The sequence below is a fragment of the Bidens hawaiensis genome, unplaced genomic scaffold, assembly GCF_021521415.1.
Source record: "Bidens hawaiensis isolate Kalapana, Puna unplaced genomic scaffold, B.hawaiensis_p1.1 tig00042289_1, whole genome shotgun sequence".
Classification (NCBI taxonomy): Eukaryota; Viridiplantae; Streptophyta; class Magnoliopsida; order Asterales; family Asteraceae; genus Bidens; species Bidens hawaiensis.
Window position 1 is genome coordinate 95,692 of NW_027497484.1, and position 19,929 is coordinate 115,620.

The window sequence follows — 19,929 nt, forward strand, 5'->3', positions numbered from 1 at the left end:
GGCTAAACTTTACCCATATCTGACCTGCGTGTAGGTTTTCCTCATGCTTTTTGAGGATAAGATAACCTTTGAACGTGGTAGATAATAGGTGTGAAGTTTTGCTTCCTCTTTCGTGATTGTGCGGGTAGGACCGTCACTTGCACTTAGTAGGATGGCTAAACTTTACCTTTATCTGACCTGCGTGTAGGTTTTCCTCATCCTTTTGTTATAAATTCTGTTTTGAACCGTTCGACGGGCGGTTGTCAATAGGTTAGTGTTCAGTTCCCTTTTTCATGATTCATGCGGATAGACCGGCACTTTCATTTAATGGGATAACTGAACTTTTCCCCTTCAACTGACCTGCGTGAAGGTTTGTCGTTTTTTGGGTTTATGCGGGTTTTGCCGCCTTCCCCACGCAACGACTTCACGTAATTATGCGGTGAAAACCGGCATATCCGTGTTGAATAAATTAACCGTTTGACGCGCGGTTGTCAATAGGTTAGTGTTCAGTTTCCTCTATCATGATTCATGCGGATAGACCGACACTTTTATTTAGTATGATAACTGAACTTTTCCCCTTCAACTGACCTGCGTGAAGGTTTGTCGTTTTTTGGGTTTATGCGGGTTTTGCCGCCTTCCCCACACAACGACTTCACGTAATTATGCGGTGAAAACCGGCATTAGTGTTGATAGTTCATAAAAGTATAAATGTAAAATCATCAGCGTCGATGTTTTAAGGAGAATCATTTCCATTAGAAGTGGCTCTTGGCCTTTTCTTTACATATTTGGAATTGATTTACATGCAAACTGTGTAATTGAGCTCCCTTCCATGTTGGGATGGGAGTGCCATCGAGCCGATACGCACCTGGTTCGGGATCTCGTTCTTTACGCAGCATGTAGTCTCCACATTGAAGCTGGAATTTTTATTCGTGTTTTCCCCAGCTGGGGTTCTACACGCATCAGCCTGCTCAGCGTTCATTGCGCCACGAGGTGCGCGAGCGTCCCATCTCTGACGAATGCTTCGACCATGTCCTTTACGTCTATGCATTCTTCGGTGTTGTGGCCTTTTGTCCTGTGAAAGTCACAGTATTTACTCCGATCAGCATTGTGACGATGTCGGATTATTTGAGGCTTTGGCCATGGGAGCTCCTCGGTGGCGAATATCTCGGTGACGCTTTTGGTGAGCGGCGTCCATCTGGAGTTCTTGTTCGACTGTACGTTATCCCTTCCGCCTACCCGATGCTGCAAGCCGGATTAGGTGTCAAAGTTTACCCTTGACTGCCAAATGCCTAGCTTCCGCTTTTTGTTTAATCGGGCGGTAAGGACGTTGTCTTCCCTTGTTTTCTGGGTGTAGAGGTTTGTGCTCTGTGGGAGATCTCTACCCAGTTGCTTCTCTGTTTCCGCAAAGCGTTTAGCTGCTGTCATGATGGCATCCCATGTGGATGGCATGCCATCTTTACCCGTTAAGGTGCGGATGAGCTCTGGGTCGTTCGCGCCCTGGATAAAGGCAGCGCGAACAAGATCTTCGCTAATGTTACCCAGACTTAGCTTCTTCGAGTTGAATTTAGTGATGAAGTCTAGCAAAGATTCATCTTTTTCTCGAATGCACTTGAGGATTGTCCATTGCTCCTCGGTATACTTTCTTTGTTGGCTGAAGTGTTGGCTAAACTTCTGTTGGAAGTCTGCCCAGTCGTAGATGTGGTTGACCGGTAGACGATCGAACCACGCTCTAGCAGCCCCGACCAGTGTCATTTGGAACATGTAACACCATGTAGGTTCCGTCCAACTACTGACGGTTGCCCCCGCTATGAATCTGTTCAAATGATCATCTGGGTCGGATATACCATCATATGTGCCTATGCTGGACATTTGTTTGGCACTTTTTGGGGCGATTGCTTCTGCAATGTCCCTTGCAAATTTGGAGGTTCCCGCATTTGCAACGTTTGGTCTGAATGTTTTGGAGAAGTCACGTGGACTTCCACCTGTGTTTTTTGGTTTGTAGGCTTCTCCAAAATGCCTTCTCGGTTGGGGATCCGTTTCCTTACGCTTCCCTTTTGCCCTATGGCGAGGGTTCGCGTCGGAGTCGGATTCCTCCGAGTCGTCCAAGTAATCTTCGAATTCGTCAGCCTGTTGGACGGAACGCAAGCGTTCGTCCAACTCAGCTTGGAATTCCTTTTGACGTGCCTCCGCCCATGCCTTAACTTCATCGAGTGTTTGGCGGGGGAGTCTTGTTCGTTTCTCTAACTGGGTATCGGTGATTCCCAGTGAGCAATTATTTACTGCACTTGCCCTAGCTTGGGTAGCCGGGGTAGTGTTTGTAAAAACTGTGTTGCCGGTATTCCCCCCAGTAGCTGGGGTTGTGGTTACCGGAGTTTCTTTAACCATCTTAGAAGTTTGAAAAAACTGGAGAAGAATGTTCTAGCTTTATGCACGGATGGCGCCAATGAAGAAACACTAACCGGACCCCGGGCAGATTACTGGTAACCTGGGGGTTAGATAGATGTTTCCCACGAGGGGTTAGACCCTGAGAAGATGGTTCTTCTGATAACCTGCAAAACAGACACCGTGAGCTTGTCACTGAGAAGGGGGGGGGTTCCTCCTTGTGACCACCCTCCGGCGTGAGAATCAGACTAGATTGCTCTTTAAATATAAGTGTATATTAAGAGATTGCTAGAGCAGATATCCGGTATAATATGATGATACAAGATAAGATATGTTTCGATCAGATGATCATACCATTTGTGGTATTTATAGCCGAAGGTAGGTTTCCAAGGAGGTATGGCCGGCTGCAACAATGTTCCTGTTCCACCAACAGTGGCCTACACACGTGCCCTGCTGGTAGTTGGTGGGTAGGCAGCGGCTGATAGTGACCAGGCCTGCTGTGTACTATTCCTTTTCCACCAACTGCCGGCTATGCACGTGGTATGGCAGTAGTTGGTGAGTAGGCAACGGCTAATAGTGACACAGTACAGGAGCATGCTGTGTGACATCTGCCCCGATCCGACCCGACCCAGGTACCCGTTTCTCTGACCCGATCTCTTTCTTTTATGATTTAATATTTATTTATACTTATATTTTACTTTTAATAATAATAATATATTTTCCTTCCCGCCTCTTTCTTTCTCTTTCTTTCCGCCGTCCCGTCCCTCTCCTTCTCTCTTTCCGCCCTCTTTTCCCTCTTGTCGCCGTCCCGCCCTTAAGCCTTGTTTCCCTCTTTTTCTTCTAACTCTTTGCTTGTCCTTTGTTCCTTCCCGCCTAAGGTTGTCTGCGCAGCTCCACGCGCCAGACCCCTTACAAGGAATCCTGCGTGAAGACCACCTGTTTCAGCGATACGCGAGACGAACTCTTCTCGCAGCGCGCTAAGGATTTGTAGTTCTTCTCGCAGCGCGCTAAGAATCGTAGTTCATCCCTCGACGCGCGAAGAATTATAGTTCTTCCCGCGGCGCGCTAGGAATTTTAGTTCCTCCCGCGGCGCGCTAAGAAATGTGATTCTTCCCGCGGCGCGCTTAGAAATGTAGTTCTTTCCGCGACGCGTTAAGGTTGTTTCTGTCTGCCTTCGCGCTCGCGCTCTCTTGACCTTCTGTGTCTGCCTTCGCGCCTTAGCCTTCTCGCGCTGAACCCTTTGAGTTTTCTTCTGTTTAATCTAGCCGTTTGCTTTTGTGTTGTCTTATCTTCTGAGCTGTTGACCTAATCTGCTTTATGTCTTAAAAGCCACTTTTGGCGCAGCATGCGCACCAACCCCATTGGTTGTCAGAAAAAGTGACTGACATTATCTTTTGAGATCTGCTTTTGCCATGCTTGACCAGTACCTTTATCTGACCCGCCCATGCCTTTTTTTTTACTGTTCCCTGTCAGCTTTATCTTGCCCCCTGCAGCTGCCATATCTTTTGATATCTTTTACTTGCTTTTGATATCTTTTGTTATCTTTTGTTTTGTCTTGTTCTGTTTGTCTTGGAATCTTTTTCCCTTTTTTCTGGATTCATGTCTCCTAGGTTTCCCTATAAATAATAATCTTATTTTTCTTAACACTACACACACAAACACTTATTATCTCTCTTCCTTTGCTCTCTGCCGATTGTCCTCCTGCCGCCTCCTCTCTTGCCTCCGTTTTCTCCTCTCCTCTGCCCTGATTTTCGGTAATATATATATTATATATAATAATTTACTTATTAATTATGCTAACTTATAATCAAGACTTAAAACCAATCATTAAAACAATAATCTTATTTATAGGTTAACTTGTGCTTGTTTAAAGTTGGTTCTTGCTTTATCTTACACCGCATCGTTTATCAAGTGAGTAATCTCGTACCTAATCCCTTTTTGCTTTTAATGTTTTGGGATGTTCATGTGTTCATACAAACTTAGAGTCTTAAACTTGTTTATGAACTTTAGTCGCGCAGTATCCCATGTGTTGAGGACGTAGACTTGGCTGTTTATTTGTATGTGTGGATCATTAACCGTCTTGTCGGTCTATTCCGCAGTTCTCATGGTACCATTAGATGAACACGGGAGAACTATCGTTTATGATTTTCTCTTTTGTTTACACATGCACAGTTTGTCTTGTTTGTGAGCTCAATTGTGAGCACTGGCAGTCTTATGAATCTTAGAGTTGGTCCCGATCAGATTACACCCTTGTTGAAAACCAGACATACACATGTTGCGCGCACATTTATTGTTATCTATGTATTGTATTAAACTTGATTTCTCACCAACACGCAAGTGTTTGACGTTTACTTTAACACATGTTCAGGTTTGCAGTAGCTGTTTTGGAGCTTGTGGACACATAGGAAGTTTCTTTATTTTGGACCTAGAATAAAATGTATCAAGACAAGTTATTGCTGTGCGAATATTATGATTTATAATATATTGATTTATGATGATTTATGTTATCTTGTGTTTACCCTGCGCGTGCGCGAATGAATGTATTTATTAAATATTGACACCCAATAGTGTCACGAGTAATGAAACAATATGTGGCGCCCCGATGTATAATCCGCCTTTGGTCGGGGTGTTACAGATTGGTATCAGAGCTCGTTGACTTTAGGATAGGTGGTTAGACGTAACGGCCTAGAATACCTAAGAGTCCCTTCTCGCGCATGAGAGAAATCTCATGTTTGCGCGCTTATTGTTAATTACTCGTTATTTATGAATATGCTCGCACCTGCGCAGTATATGATTTTATGTTTTATTTCGCGATATTTCGATTTTTGTTGAATTTCGATTTTTATTGATTTTTCTTACATATTCGTTTGTTGGGTTTGAAAATCCGAAAAGTCATGGTGATACATGAATAGTTGATTTTCAATTCCCATTTACGATTATGTTCTGAGGTTGGAGACTTGAAAAGTCATGGTGATACATGAATTGTCACTCTCCAATACTCATTTTCTTGTATATTTTATATTGAAGATTGAAAAGTCATGGTGATACATGAATCGTCAATCTCCAATACTCGTTTGCTCGTATATTTTAAATTGGGAATTCGGAAAGTAATGGTGATACATGAATTGTCGATTCTTGATTCGAATTTGTTACCTTTATTAAGTTTGCATTTAGGGTCATTTATTTTACTTTAACTTTTGACAGTAACTGACTCCGCGAAACCAAGCTTTATAAGATTAAAACTTTGCACTAAAACCAAGATATTAACTAAAATTAAAATTTTTATAGAATGCCTCCGCTATCTCGCCGATTTCAGAGAAGAAAAGCCTCGCGCATGCATAGACAGCAACGTTCCCAGGAAATGGCCGCCGCAATAGCCCAAGCTTTGAGCCAAAACAATACCAACACCTCTGGTTACAACATTAAATCCTTCAACGCGGGTAACCCTCCAAAGTTCACAGGTCTTGAAGGAGCCACCGTGATGCTCCAGTGGCTTGAGAAAATAGAAAACACTTTCCTCCACACCCAATGCCCCTCAGACAGACGAACCCTGTATGCTTCCAGTGTCCTGGAATCCAGAGCGCTTACATGGTGGAATGGAGTAGCTCATGCGCGTGGCGCAGAAGCTGCTTCCAGCATGCTCTGGGAGGAATTTAAGGAAATTCTTACGCGAGAATTCTGCCCTCCCAACGAAGTTAAGCGCCTGGAGGAGGAATTTTGGAATCTTAAGCAGTACAGTGGCGAAGCGCGCGAGTACGCGACGCGCTTCCATGAACTAAGCCTGCTTGTCCCTCACCTTGTTACCCCTTCCCGCCGAGCCATAGAGAAATTCCTTGGGGGTCTCCCCATGGAAATTCAAGATTCTGTATGGGCCAGAAACCCAGTAACCCTCTCTGACGCCATTGAGTTGGCCGTTGTGCTCAGCGACAACCATGTCAGAGCAGGAACCCTGTTCCTGCGGGGAACAGAAAAGACCAAACCCACCAAGACTGCCCCTGAACCAACAGAAACCAAACCTGAACCCTCAAACCGTAACAACCTCAAGCGCAGGCGCAAGGCCTATGCGCTTACCAACCCGCCCATTGTCCAGCAACCCGCATACCAACCTCCAGTTTATGCTCCTAACCCACTGTCAACCTACCCAACACCTCCTATAGCCCACAACTATGCCTTAACCAATCCAGCACTCCCTGCCCCGCCACCTAAGAAACCTTACACAGGAAACCACCCCTTTTGCCCAACCTGTAGACTCCACCACCCACCTCAAGTCCCATGTCGACTTTGTACCCGATGTGGCCGCGCTGGTCACCTTGCAGAAAACTGTAGGGTCCCTCTCGCCAACCCAATTGCGCCAACACCACCAGTCTACCCGCAGAACCCACAACCAACCTACCAAAACCCACGACCCAGATCGTGCTTTAACTGCGGTGATCCCAGTCATTTCCGGAACGCGTGCCCGAGACTACAAGTGCAAATCACACAAGCGAATCCGGTGAACCAGATTTCAAACCAAGTAACGCTGTGGACGAGCTTTTAACATAACCGCGCACCAAGCGCAAGCGAATAATGACGTAGTTAATGGTACATTTTTGCTTAACGGATTTTATGCTTCTGTACTTTTTGATACTGGCGCCGATCGAAGTTTTATCTCTCGCGCCTTCGAGCAGAAGCTTGCGCGACCGCGCGATAACTTAAAAGAAGATTTTTCAGTTGAATTGGCTAATGGTGAAACTGTTTTAATAAACTCAGTGATTAAAGATTGCACGCTTAACCTTAACGAAAACGATTTTCTGATTGACCTCATCCCTATGCCTCTTGGAAGCTTTGATGTTATCATTGGTATGGACTGGCTTTCGCATAATCGCGCCGAAGTTATTTGCGCCAAGAAGATGATTCGCATACCTCGAGAAAATGGTGATCTTCATATCTACGGCGAAAAACCCTCCAGTGGTCTTAAACTTATGTCTTGCGCCGAAGCCCGAAGACTCCTGCGGAAGAAGTGTATTGCATTTCTAGCCATGTGGTTAAACCTGCTGAAGAAAAGAAGCTTCGCGATATCCCTGTTGTGCGTGATTTCCCTGAAGTTTTTCCTGATGATCTTCCTGGTATCCCTCCCGCTCGTGAAGTCGAGTTCCGTATTGATCTTGTCCCTGGTGCTTCCCCCGTAGCTAAATCTCCTTACCGTCTTGCGCCCGCTGAGATGCAAGAATTGGCAAGCCAACTTCAAGAGTTGACTGCTAAAGGATTCATTCGCCCTAGCTCTTCGCCCTGGGGTGCTCCGGTGTTGTTCGTTAAAAAGAAAGATGGATCGTTTCGCATGTGTATTGATTACCGCGAGTTGAACAAACTCACCATTAAAAACCGGTATCCCTTACCGCGTATTGACGACCTCTTTGATCAACTCCAAGGTGCCTCTTGTTTCTCGAAGATTGATCTCCGCTCTGGCTATCACCAGTTGCGCATCCGCGATGAAGATGTTCCGAAGACTGCTTTTCGAACTCGTTATGGCCACTTTGAATTCTTGGTCATGTCCTTCGGTTTAACCAACGCACCCGCCGTTTTCATGGATCTAATGAACCGGGTGTGTAGGCCTTTCTTGGATAAATTCGTGATTGTGTTTATCGATGATGTTCTGGTGTATTCTAAGACTAAGGCCGAGCATGAGCAACATCTTCGGTTGGTGTTGCAAAAGCTTAGAGCTGAGCAACTCTATGCTAAGCTCTCCAAGTGTGAATTTTGGTCGGATGAAGTACAGTTTCTTGGTCATGTTGTAAACAAGATGGGTATTCATGTCGACCCATCCAAAATTGAAGCAATCAAGAACTGGATTACGCCATCCTCTCCTTCCGAGATCCGTTCCTTTCTGGGCTTAGCTGGTTACTACCGGCGATTTATTTCGAACTTCTCAAAGATCGCTTTGCCTTTAACAGCTCTAACGCACAAAGGTAAACCATATATTTGGGGCTCGAAACAAGAAGAAGCCTTTCTAATGCTCAAGCGTTTGTTGTGTGAAGCTCCTGTTCTTGCGCTACCTGAGGGTAATGATGATTTTGTCGTGTATTGCGATGCATCCAACCAAGGTCTCGGTTGTGTTCTTATGCAACGAGGCAAGGTTATCGCTTACGCATCAAGGCAACTTAAGGTTCATGAAAAGAATTATACAACTCACGATCTCGAACTTGGTGCAGTTGTTTTTGCCTTGAAAATCTGGAGACACTACCTTTATGGTACTAAGTGTATCCTTTACACTGACCATAAAAGCCTTCAGCATATCTTTGATCAAAAGGAACTTAACATGAGGCAACGCCGATGGAACGAACTCATCAGCGATTACGATTGTGAGATCCGGTATCATCCTGGTAAGGCTAATGTGGTAGCCGATGCGCTCAGCCGAAAACCCTGCCAGCTTAACTGTATCTTGCCGCGCACGCAGCTTCACTTCGCGCCGATCCAAAGCAACCTTGAATCTCGTATTTGTGACGCGCAGCGCGCATCCATCAGTAATGGTAACCTTCGCGCCGAGTTAGCGTGTGGCGCGGAAGCACACTTTGTCCCTAATCTGAGTGGAATTCTCTGCTATCTCAATCGCATCTGGATTCCCTTTGATGAGAATCTTCGCGCTGATATCCTGAGTGAAGCGCACAAATCTCGGTATTCTATTCATCCTGGCGCTGATAAGATGTACAAGGATTTGCGCATTACTTATTGGTGGCCCGGTATGAAGAAGGATATTGCTGTGTTCGTAGCTAAATGCCTGACTTGTTCTAAAGTAAAAGCTGAACACCAACGCCCATCTGGTTTGCTCGAACAACCAGAAATTCCTACGTGGAAATGGGAAGGTATAGCGATGGACTTTATTACCAAGTTACCTTTGACAGCAAGCAAACATGATAGCATTTGGGTAATAGTGGATCGTTTGACTAAGTCTGCTCACTTTCTGCCCATTCGTGAAAACTACCGTGTTGAGCAGCTCGCGCAGCTTTATGTCAAGGAAATTGTCTGCCGCCATGGTACTCCTTTGAGCATCATATCCGATCGCGATGGCCGTTTTATATCTCGCTTTTGGAAATCTCTCCAATCTGCGCTAGGAACTCGCTTGGACATGACTACGGCATATCATCCTCAGACTGACGGTCAGTCTGAGCGAACTATTCAGACTCTTGAGGATATGCTCCGATCTTGTGTTCTTGATTTTGGAGGTAATTGGGATTCACACCTGCCTTTGATCGAGTTCTCTTATAATAACAGCTATCATTCCAGTATCGGTATGGCCCCATTTGAAGCACTTTACGGTCGTAAGTGCCGCTCCCCGATTTGTTGGAGCGAAGTGGGTGAAACTCAGATCACAGGACCCGAACTTGTTCAAGAGACAACCGATAAAATCGCCAAGATCCGTGATCATCTGCTGACTGCCAGAAGCCGACAGAAGAGTTACGCAGATCGTAGGCGGAAGCCTCTCGAATTTCAAGTTGGTGATCTTGTTCTCAAAGTGTCGCCTTGGAAAGGTGTTGTCCGCTTTGGGAAGAAAGGTAAGCTTGCTCCTCGTTGTGTTGGTCCATTCAAGATTCTCGCGCGTGTAGGAAAAGTTGCCTACAGACTTGACCTGCCGCCCGCGCTCAGTAATGTGCATCCAACGTTCCATGTATCCAATCTCAAGAAGTGTTTAGCTGACGAGAACCTTCACATTCCACTTGATGAAGTTCAAGTTGATGAAACTATGCATTTCGTTGAGAAGCCTGTTGAGATTATGGATCGCGAGGTTAAGCAAACCAAGCGCAGTCGTATCCCTATCGTGAAAGTTCGCTGGGAGTCCAAGCGCGGAGCTGAGTTTACATGGGAAAGAGAAGATCAAATGAAGATCAAGTACCCGCACCTGTTCTCTGCGCAACCTACTTCGAGATAAATTTCGGGACGAAATTTCTTAAAGTAGGGGAGACTGTGACATCTGCCCCGATCCGACCCGACCCAGGTACCCGTTTCTCTGACCCGATCTCTTTCTTTTATGATTTAATATTTATTTATACTTATATTTTACTTTTAATAATAATAATATATTTTCCTTCCCGCCTCTTTCTTTCTCTTTCTTTCCGCCGTCCCGTCCCTCTCCTTCTCTCTTTCCGCCCTCTTTTCCCTCTTGTCGCCGTCCCGCCCTTAAGCCTTGTTTCCCTCTTTTTCTTCTAACTCTTTGCTTGTCCTTTGTTCCTTCCCGCCTAAGGTTGTCTGCGCAGCTCCACGCGCCAGACCCCTTACAAGGAATCCTGCGTGAAGACCACCTGTTTCAGCGATACGCGAGACGAACTCTTCTCGCAGCGCGCTAAGGATTTGTAGTTCTTCTCGCAGCGCGCTAAGAATCGTAGTTCATCCCTCGACGCGCGAAGAATTATAGTTCTTCCCGCGGCGCGCTAGGAATTTTAGTTCCTCCCGCGGCGCGCTAAGAAATGTGATTCTTCCCGCGGCGCGCTTAGAAATGTAGTTCTTTCCGCGACGCGTTAAGGTTGTTTCTGTCTGCCTTCGCGCTCGCGCTCTCTTGACCTTCTGTGTCTGCCTTCGCGCCTTAGCCTTCTCGCGCTGAACCCTTTGAGTTTTCTTCTGTTTAATCTAGCCGTTTGCTTTTGTGTTGTCTTATCTTCTGAGCTGTTGACCTAATCTGCTTTATGTCTGAAAAGCCACTTTTGGCGCAGCATGCGCACCAACCCCATTGGTTGTCAGAAAAAGTGACTGACATTATCTTTTGAGATCTGCTTTTGCCATGCTTGACCAGTACCTTTATCTGACCCGCCCATGCCTTTTTTTTTACTGTTCCCTGTCAGCTTTATCTTGCCCCCTGCAGCTGCCATATCTTTTGATATCTTTTACTTGCTTTTGATATCTTTTGTTATCTTTTGTTTTGTCTTGTTCTGTTTGTCTTGGAATCTTTTCCCCTTTTTTCTGGATTCATGTCTCCTAGGGTTTCCCTATAAATAATAATCTTATTTTTCTTAACACTACACACACAAACACTTATTATCTCTCTTCCTTTGCTCTCTGCCGATTGTCCTCCTGCCGCCTCCTCTCTTGCCTCCGTTTTCTCCTCTCCTCTGCCCTGATTTTCGGTAATATATATATTATATATAATAATTTACTTATTAATTATGCTAACTTATAATCAAGACTTAAAACCAATCATTAAAACAATAATCTTATTTATAGGTTAACTTGTGCTTGTTTAAAGTTGGTTCTTGCTTTATCTTACACCGCATCGTTTATCAAGTGAGTAATCTCGTACCTAATCCCTTTTTGCTTTTAATGTTTTGGGATGTTCATGTGTTCATACAAACTTAGAGTCTTAAACTTGTTTATGAACTTTAGTCGCGCAGTATCCCATGTGTTGAGGACGTAGACTTGGCTGTTTATTTGTATGTGTGGATCATTAACCGTCTTGTCGGTCTATTCCGCAGTTCTCATGGTACCATTAGATGAACACGGGAGAACTATCGTTTATGATTTTCTCTTTTGTTTACACATGCACAGTTTGTCTTGTTTGTGAGCTCAATTGTGAGCACTGGCAGTCTTATGAATCTTAGAGTTGGTCCCGATCAGATTACACCCTTGTTGAAAACCAGACATACACATGTTGCGCGCAGATTTATTGTTATCTATGTATTGTATTAAACTTGATTTCTCACCAACACGCAAGTGTTTGACGTTTATTTTAACACATGTTCAGGTTTGCAGTAGCTGTTTTGGAGCTTGTGGACACATAGGAAGTTTCTTTATTTTGGACCTAGATTAAAATGTATCAAGGCAAGTTATTGCTATTCGAATATTATGATTTATAATATATTGATTTATGATGATTTATGTTATCTTGTGTTTACCCTGCGCGTGCGCGAATGAATGTATTTATTAAATATTGACACCCAATAGTGTCACGAGTAATGAAACAATATGTGGCGCCCCGATGTATAATCCGCCTTTGGTCGGGGTGTTACATGCTGCTCGCCATACTGTTGTCAATAAGCTGTCGTATCTTTAGTTAGGTCTTTTTCCCATTCCTCGTCAGGTACAGTACAGAAGATCTTCCTGTATCGTACGGACTGGCTTATTTGGGCGGGAGTATTCCCCCTCCCGCCCTTGTGCGGGATTGTTCCCGACTTTGCTCATTCCTTCAGGTGACACTGAGTGATTGAGAGCTAAGTGCCTTGTGCGTGTAGCCTTGCTGCGCGGGTGGCCTTCCCTGATGGCTTGTATCCGAGGCTGCGGGGACAGGCGGAGTCCTTCACCATTGGGAGGCATTTCCTGCGGGAACAGCTTGCGTACTGCGCGTAAGGACGTCACGTCTCTGAGCATGGTGGATCCTGCGGATCCAGTTGGTTTCTGCGCAGACGTTCCTCTTCAAGGTGAGTCTTGCGGGTCCAACTGGGCTCTGCTGGGACCTACCTCTTCACCTCCCATTAATATCCATGCCACGTGACATCCACGTGGCTCACCTCATTCCTCTTCTCTCCATCCAAATTACCATTTTCAATGACTCCGGGTACTCCATTGGACTTACGACACAACACGTGACAGCCGATGAACGTACGCTAGATAAGTTTATGAAACATTGGGCTTGTGTTTGTGGATCTTTGTCGAAAAAACAAGATTCTTTTGACGCATTTTCCACCAGGACTACCCTCTCGTTTGACCGGAGGGTAATCCCAAACCCTAATTCTCTCAAAACTAGTTTTTTAAAACACTGGTGGGACCGATCTGACTTATCAGTATCGATCCCACCCAAACATTATTACGCTGATAACGTCATGCAATCGACGTTTCGCATAACACCTTCACACATCAACAAGATCAAACAACACATTCTTGAACAATGCAAGAAAATAAACGAAGATCCACCGGTTCATTTATCACCCTACGTGAGTGCATGTGCTTTCATCTGGATTTGTTTGCTTAAAGTACAAAAGGTTCAAGAACCGCGTGATTCGAAAGACGGTCCGGTTTATTTAGGGTTTAATGCAGGTGGGATTAGTAGATTAGGGTGTGAAGGTGAGATTCCATTGAGTTATTTTGGGAATTGTATAGCTTTTGGGAGATGCATGGTGATTAAGAGTATGTTATTGGGAGATTACGCCATTGTTTTCGCTGCGAAATCGTTAGGGAAGGAGATTAAGAGGCTTGATGGGGATGTTTTAGGTGGTGCTGATAGGTGGATTAGTGATTGGGAAGAATTGGATATTAGGGTTCTTGGTTCACCAAAAGTTGATTCATATGGGTTGGATTTTGGGTGGGGCAAAGTTCAAAAGGTTGACAAGATAATAATAATAATAATAATAATAATAATAATAATAATAATAATGGTAGGGTTATAAATGTGGTGTCTTTAAGTGGAAGTAGGGATATGAAAGGTGGGATGGAGATAGGGGTTGTACTTTCCAAGGAGAAAATGAGTGTATTTAGTTCTGTCTTCAATGGAGGTTTAATGGAACTTGCATGAAGATGAAGATGCATGACTAATGAGGACAGTACAAGAAAGAGCTAGGTTGATTCAGACTGTATGTCAAATGTGGCAAGTAATTGATGCACATGCATAGTAGTACAAGTAAGTAATTGATGCACATAGGTCAAGTGAGTGATGAATTTTTTACATGTTGAACAAAATTGTACTTTTGTAGAAATGCTTGTTTTTTATTTAAAAACATTTTTTTTCCATGTGTAATCCTTGTAACCTTGTTCCTATTGTAAGAATTTGAAAGCATTACCATGCCACATGTTGTTTAGGTGAGGTTTTTAAATATCGTAATGCCTTTAATGCCCTTAGAGTTAAATATAATTATAGGAGTTAGGACATTCGTATATTAGTTGATTTAAGTTTTGATTTACGAGAATAATTATTTGTTTGATTAAATGGTTGATAAATCTAGTTAATTAAAGAACGAACACCTGTTTTGATTAAAGAAAATACAAAACAAGTCGAGCCTGCTCGACTCTATATTTTCAGTCTACTAAGAAGTTGAGTTCGTATTTCACACGTCTTTTACTCGAGTTGAGGATCGATCAACTGTTCTCTCTTTCTTTTTCAGATTTGATTATTTTTTGGTTTTAGTTTTTTTTTAAGTAAGCATTAAATAACATTAACAACAATCTTATATTTTAGTAAAATATAATATACCAAAAGGAATGCATTCTCTGTCGTCAAATGTGTCAAAAGCAAATTGTCTATGACGTGAATAGGTGTAGCGGTTTTCATGTGGGTTGACAATTTTGATTTCATATCTACTTAATTAATATTTTTAATTTGATTCGTATATAAGAAAATCTCATTAACTAATATTTTGTAGATGGTGCTTTTCACATGGTTTAGAAAATTCATTTTATTGCTCCACTAAATAAATTATTTTAATTTTGTTTTCCATAAGCAAGCTTCACAACTAATCTTCAATTTATTATTTAACAAGTGTTTTACCTGACGCGTTGCGTCAGGACAAGTTGGTAAAACCTGGGTAGTGATAAACTCAAGCGTCACGGTCACTGCATTGAGGCAGTGAGTCAACGTGAATTCGGTTGGTTTTCATTATGTGCATTATGATACCAGTACAAAAAAAAACTAAAAATCTAGGTGCACCAATGGGATGACGTCGGTCGGTAAAACTTGGGTGTTGGGAAGACCCAGGTTTGTCGATACCAGTCGTTGAGGAGGTCAGTTTACGTAAATTCGGCTAGTTTTCATCACGTTCGTTACGGTACCGGAACTAATGTTCATTACAGTACCGGAATTAAAACAAAATGCCGTGAGTCTGCGCGAATACGGTTGGTTTCCGTCACGTAAGATACCATAACAACAAAAAAAAAACGAAACTTATATTCGATCGGTTTTCGTTACAATATCTTAATTAAAAAAACAAAAACAAAATAATGTGGACCAACAAGAAAAAAAACAATTTAGACACTGACCCACCAAAGTAACACCACCACTAAAAAGATAATAATAAATCATAACAAAAACAAAATAATGTGGACCAACAAGAAAAAAAAACAATTTAGACACTGACCCACCAAAGTAACACCACCACCAAAAAGATAATAAATCATAGTCTGCAGAGCAAAGGGGTTGAACCCTAGTACAAAAGGTCCAAATGAACTAAACCAAATAGCATAACCACCCCACCTAAACCATATTTATTTCTATCATATGAAATTAATAGCTAATATAGCAAAACATAAAAACTCTCTACTATGACATCAAACTTCTTAAATATACTAATTAGATAATATTTAATAGCTTTTAATTCATGTGTTGCATGTGCTAATAGTTATACACTAGGTGACATAAGATGTTTATCTTTAATTGAACATTAACTTCACCTTGGTAAAGATTTTATTTGGACTCATGGATGATGTTCATCTTCGATTGAAAGTTGAATTTATCATTATAAGAAAGATAGAATCACGGATGTTCCCCTCCTGATTTCATGGTTCAATCACTGAAATCAGCCCCTCCCTTGACGAGGGCTTGTTAGAAAAAATTAACTAACCAATTGTAACACCTTAGTCAAATCCCACATTGGTTGTGAACACAAGAGATTATTGGTTTATAAGAATGTATTGTCTCTTAAATTATCAACATGTTTGGGCTTAGTTGACTGTAGAGCATATGAAAACTCTACATTTAAGTGTGCTTATGTGAGAGTAGTACCAAAATTGGTGGACTCTACCAAAATTGGTGGACTCTAAGAAATTCTCTCCTGGGACAACCAAACAGAAGTCTATGATTTCCTGGATGAAATATTATAAAAGAACGTTCAACCGAATTTCCTTAACAAAAGAAGAAATGTTTATATTTTATAAGACATTGAATGTTATTGGGGTTGTGTTGAAAACAAGGAAAATATTGACATAAACCTTTAAACCCTAGCCACCAATCAAGACTCCTCATCTATTCAACATTTGAGTTCCATCGAAAGTGAAAAACTAGGGAGAGAAAGTTTCCATTCAAGCTTGGTTACTTTTCCTTTAGCTCGAATTTCGGTTGTACAAAACAAGGGATTTCGTTTGGCAAAGAATCACATGTAAACATGTGATATCAAGCTCATTCTTCATCAAAACTCGGTTATAGGACCCTATTCGGTTTCAAGGTATGCTTTAAGTAAAAAAGCTTATGTTTTCACGTATAGTTTCGCATAGTGCTGGTAATTCATGTCTTAACAGATTTAACAGGTAAGAAGCGACGCGCGTAACACAAATTTAAAACTTGAATACGACTCGTTTAACTACTTTATATGTCATGACTATAAGACAGTTTTAAGTTTTGTGTACAAATAAGTGAAAATGATGGAGTCTAACCTTCTAATTTCAATTATTTAAGAAAATAAAAAAATTATACACCGCACCTTTTTTATTAACAGGTCTTATCGTGTCTTAAACAGGTACCCAATTGCCAGCCCTAGTTTCGCATGAGACAATGAGGGATTGATATTTGAACCCTTTGGAAACATAAATAAACGATCTTGATATGTTAGGCTTCCATCGTCAAGTTGCAAAGATCAAATCTAAGGTTTCTCAAGAACATCAACCATGTATGGGTTTTCGCTTTTGTGAGGGGTTTTCGCAACCTGCCTAGTATGCACTTAGGGTCCATATTTCGCATTAAGATTGTAGTTTTTGTTTAATCAAAGTAGTTTTCTTCACTAGTTGTCTCCCTAAAATGGTATGGATCACCAATACAATTGTCTAACTTTCAAATGAAGTGATCACATTCTTCAACGAGCACACCAAGTATTTGGCTTTACAAATTACTTCTAATCTCACTATATCAAGATCACGAGTCTTCACCTAACAACAAATTAACTCTATATCAAGATAAAGTTCTCAACCCAATATAAAACAAAATTATATCAATATAGTGTGTCCCCCTCTCAAATCAACAACTAATGATGATTACTCACTTTTCAAAACACTAGAAAAACCTCTAGTGTTGACCCCTCAAATTACAAGTAAGATGGTTGGATGTTTAGCTTTGAAAAGCTCTTCTTTTTTACTTTACACTTTTAATCTTCTCTCTATATAATTAAAGCTTGATTAGACTTGAGTATTAGAAGAGATAAACATTGAAGTGTGTGTGTAATTATTGTAGAGCAAAGGGGCGAAGACATAGTTTGAATAAGTCTTCAATTTATAGCCAAGTATGTGAAAGACAAGGTTAAAAGATTGGTGACCCGACGGTCGCTTCCACGGTCGCTTCAAGCAATCGTGGATGCCCAATCCATTTCACATTGGTTTTACCAATATGTACGTTATGCGTGGTCATTGTCTTGATATTTTGCCTTCTAATGTTAACCAACACACGTGAGAACATGCCCCAAACAGTTCTCACATCTTCATACAACACAACCTAGTAATTCACCCATTTGGTTAAGCATATTTTATCAACTTTAATCAAAGCTTCAACCCATTCCACATTTGAGTTTGACTTGCCCCTTTGGTAGAGATGGTTGCCCAATGCAAGAAGGATTACGAGAGACTTACCAAGAGTGGAATAAATATTTCAAATATTTGAAATTCAAATATTTGATATTTAAACAAATATTTTTAAATATATATTTTTATAAACTTATCCTAAGTTTATAAATACTAACAACCTATCTTAACTAAGTTGTTAATTTTTCTTTAATAAATTAATCTTGTAATTTCTTCATCATCATGCTGGTATAGAAATCTTAATTTAATTCTTGATAGATATGAACTTGATAATCTTGATCTTGAGTGTGTGTAGTCTTGATTAAGTTTAATAATATTGCTTAACTGTTAATAATGATGATCAATCAAATGTTAAGGGACATGTGTGTAACATATGGTTATCAATGATAAACTATAACCATTTTATGTCACATTGTATTAATTAAGTCATTATCAAAGTATTAAATATGATTAAAGTTTAAACCATTGTTTTTCCAACATAATATATAACATGTGAAAACTTAGTGTTAAAACGAGAACTAGATCAGAGCAATGACTACCATCATTTGTGAAAACTACATGAAATGAGAATACTACACTTAAATGGTTTAAAGCATTTAACCTTACGTACGAACGTTAAACAGATCTACCATGCCATTCTGTGATAGCTTAACATCCTAATCATACTTGTTTGGCGAGTTTCTAGACCCGTGTTTACGATGTGTTTTGGGGTGGTGTGCATAGTCATGAAATTTTGCAACTATGGTAATAGTTTTGACTTGTTGCCTATGTTAAAAGAATGAATATTTATATGTTAATGAATGGTTAAGTCTTATGAAACGAACAGTAACAATAATTATGTAAATGACTTGACAAATACGAAATGAGTTTGTGTGATGGTAATATAAGCATAGGAAGGGTATGTGAAACTGATACATGTTTTTATTATGTAATATGGTAATATAAACATTGGAAGAGTATGTGAACCCGATACGTGTTTATATCATGTAAGGGTCCTACGCGACATGATAGATGGGTCTTATGAAACATATGGAATGATGATGACACCAGTCATTCCTATGCGACACGTGGAATGTATAGGTTACATATGATATGATCTGTGTATGAATGCTAATTCGTTAAGACCTAATATTGATCATTATTATAACAAATTATTATGTGAAACGTGTGTTTTGTTTAATCGTTTAAACTATAACTTACTTGGTGTAGTTAACGGTTAGTATGCGCATAATGTTGATTGCAGGTATCAAGGATGTGGGCTTGGAGTGCATTGGAAGGATACCCCAAGTTCTGGCAGCTCCGCCACCACGTTAGCCATTGAAATTGACGTTCGGGATTGCGATCTTATCCAATTGCATCTTATTTTGTTTAAGGTCTGTTGCTCTACATGGATGGAAATGTAACTAAGAACGATAATAAGACGATTATCGAGGAATATGTTCGTCCAAAGTTGAAAAATTACTGCATTTTTTTGGATGATTTAAGAGAATAACATTATTCATCATAGTAAGTATATGCTAACTTATTGTATAAGAACTAGTATTAAGGCCACTGTTTTACGGTGGGGGCGTAATACCAAGAAATTAACGTTGAAACATTTTTATCAAACTCGTGTGTTGATGGGGCGTTGGACATAGACAGTCGGGCATGAAGCGTCAAAATCATTGTGAAACATCCCGTCAAAATCTGATACAAGGAGGTTTTTCCATGTTTCCTCCTTGGTGTTCCAAAGAGAATCGGGCAGAGCGTCTAAATTACTATGAAACGTCTCGTCTTCGCTCGGAGTATCGAAGGTAGTTCTAAACGCTATTAAAAAAATCATTGAGTTTGGAATGTGTCAAATCAAGCACAAGTGTCAAAAGTAACGTGTGTTTCAATTTCAGAATTGTTTCTGGATGTCCATCACCTTCGTTGAACCACCCATCGATATCAAGTTATTTGATAACGATTTTTTGACCCCAATAACCTCCAACTTTTTTATGTTAGAGTTATAGTGTCAAGAAAATTTAATCCTTTTGCATAAATTAAATTGCTTCATAAGATCCTGTTACACCATTGTGTACATAATTTTGCCTAAGACTCTGAAGAGGTAGGTCTCAGCAGAGACCAGTTGGTCCC

The 19,929-nt window shown here is 41.3% G+C and overlaps 1 protein-coding gene across 1 annotated transcript; it reads left to right on the top strand.

The window, feature by feature from the left end:
- The first annotated feature begins 12,797 nt into the window (after nucleotides 1-12,797).
- LOC143593511 (coumaroyl-CoA:anthocyanidin 3-O-glucoside-6''-O-coumaroyltransferase 2-like) lies at nucleotides 12,798-14,006 on the top strand. Its single transcript, XM_077073124.1, has 2 exons — nucleotides 12,798-13,651; nucleotides 13,693-14,006. Exons 1-2 carry the CDS (start codon nucleotides 12,804-12,806, stop codon nucleotides 13,829-13,831), a joined length of 987 nt encoding a protein of 328 aa, XP_076929239.1. The 5' UTR covers nucleotides 12,798-12,803; the 3' UTR covers nucleotides 13,832-14,006.
- The last annotated feature ends 5,923 nt before the right edge of the window (nucleotides 14,007-19,929 follow it).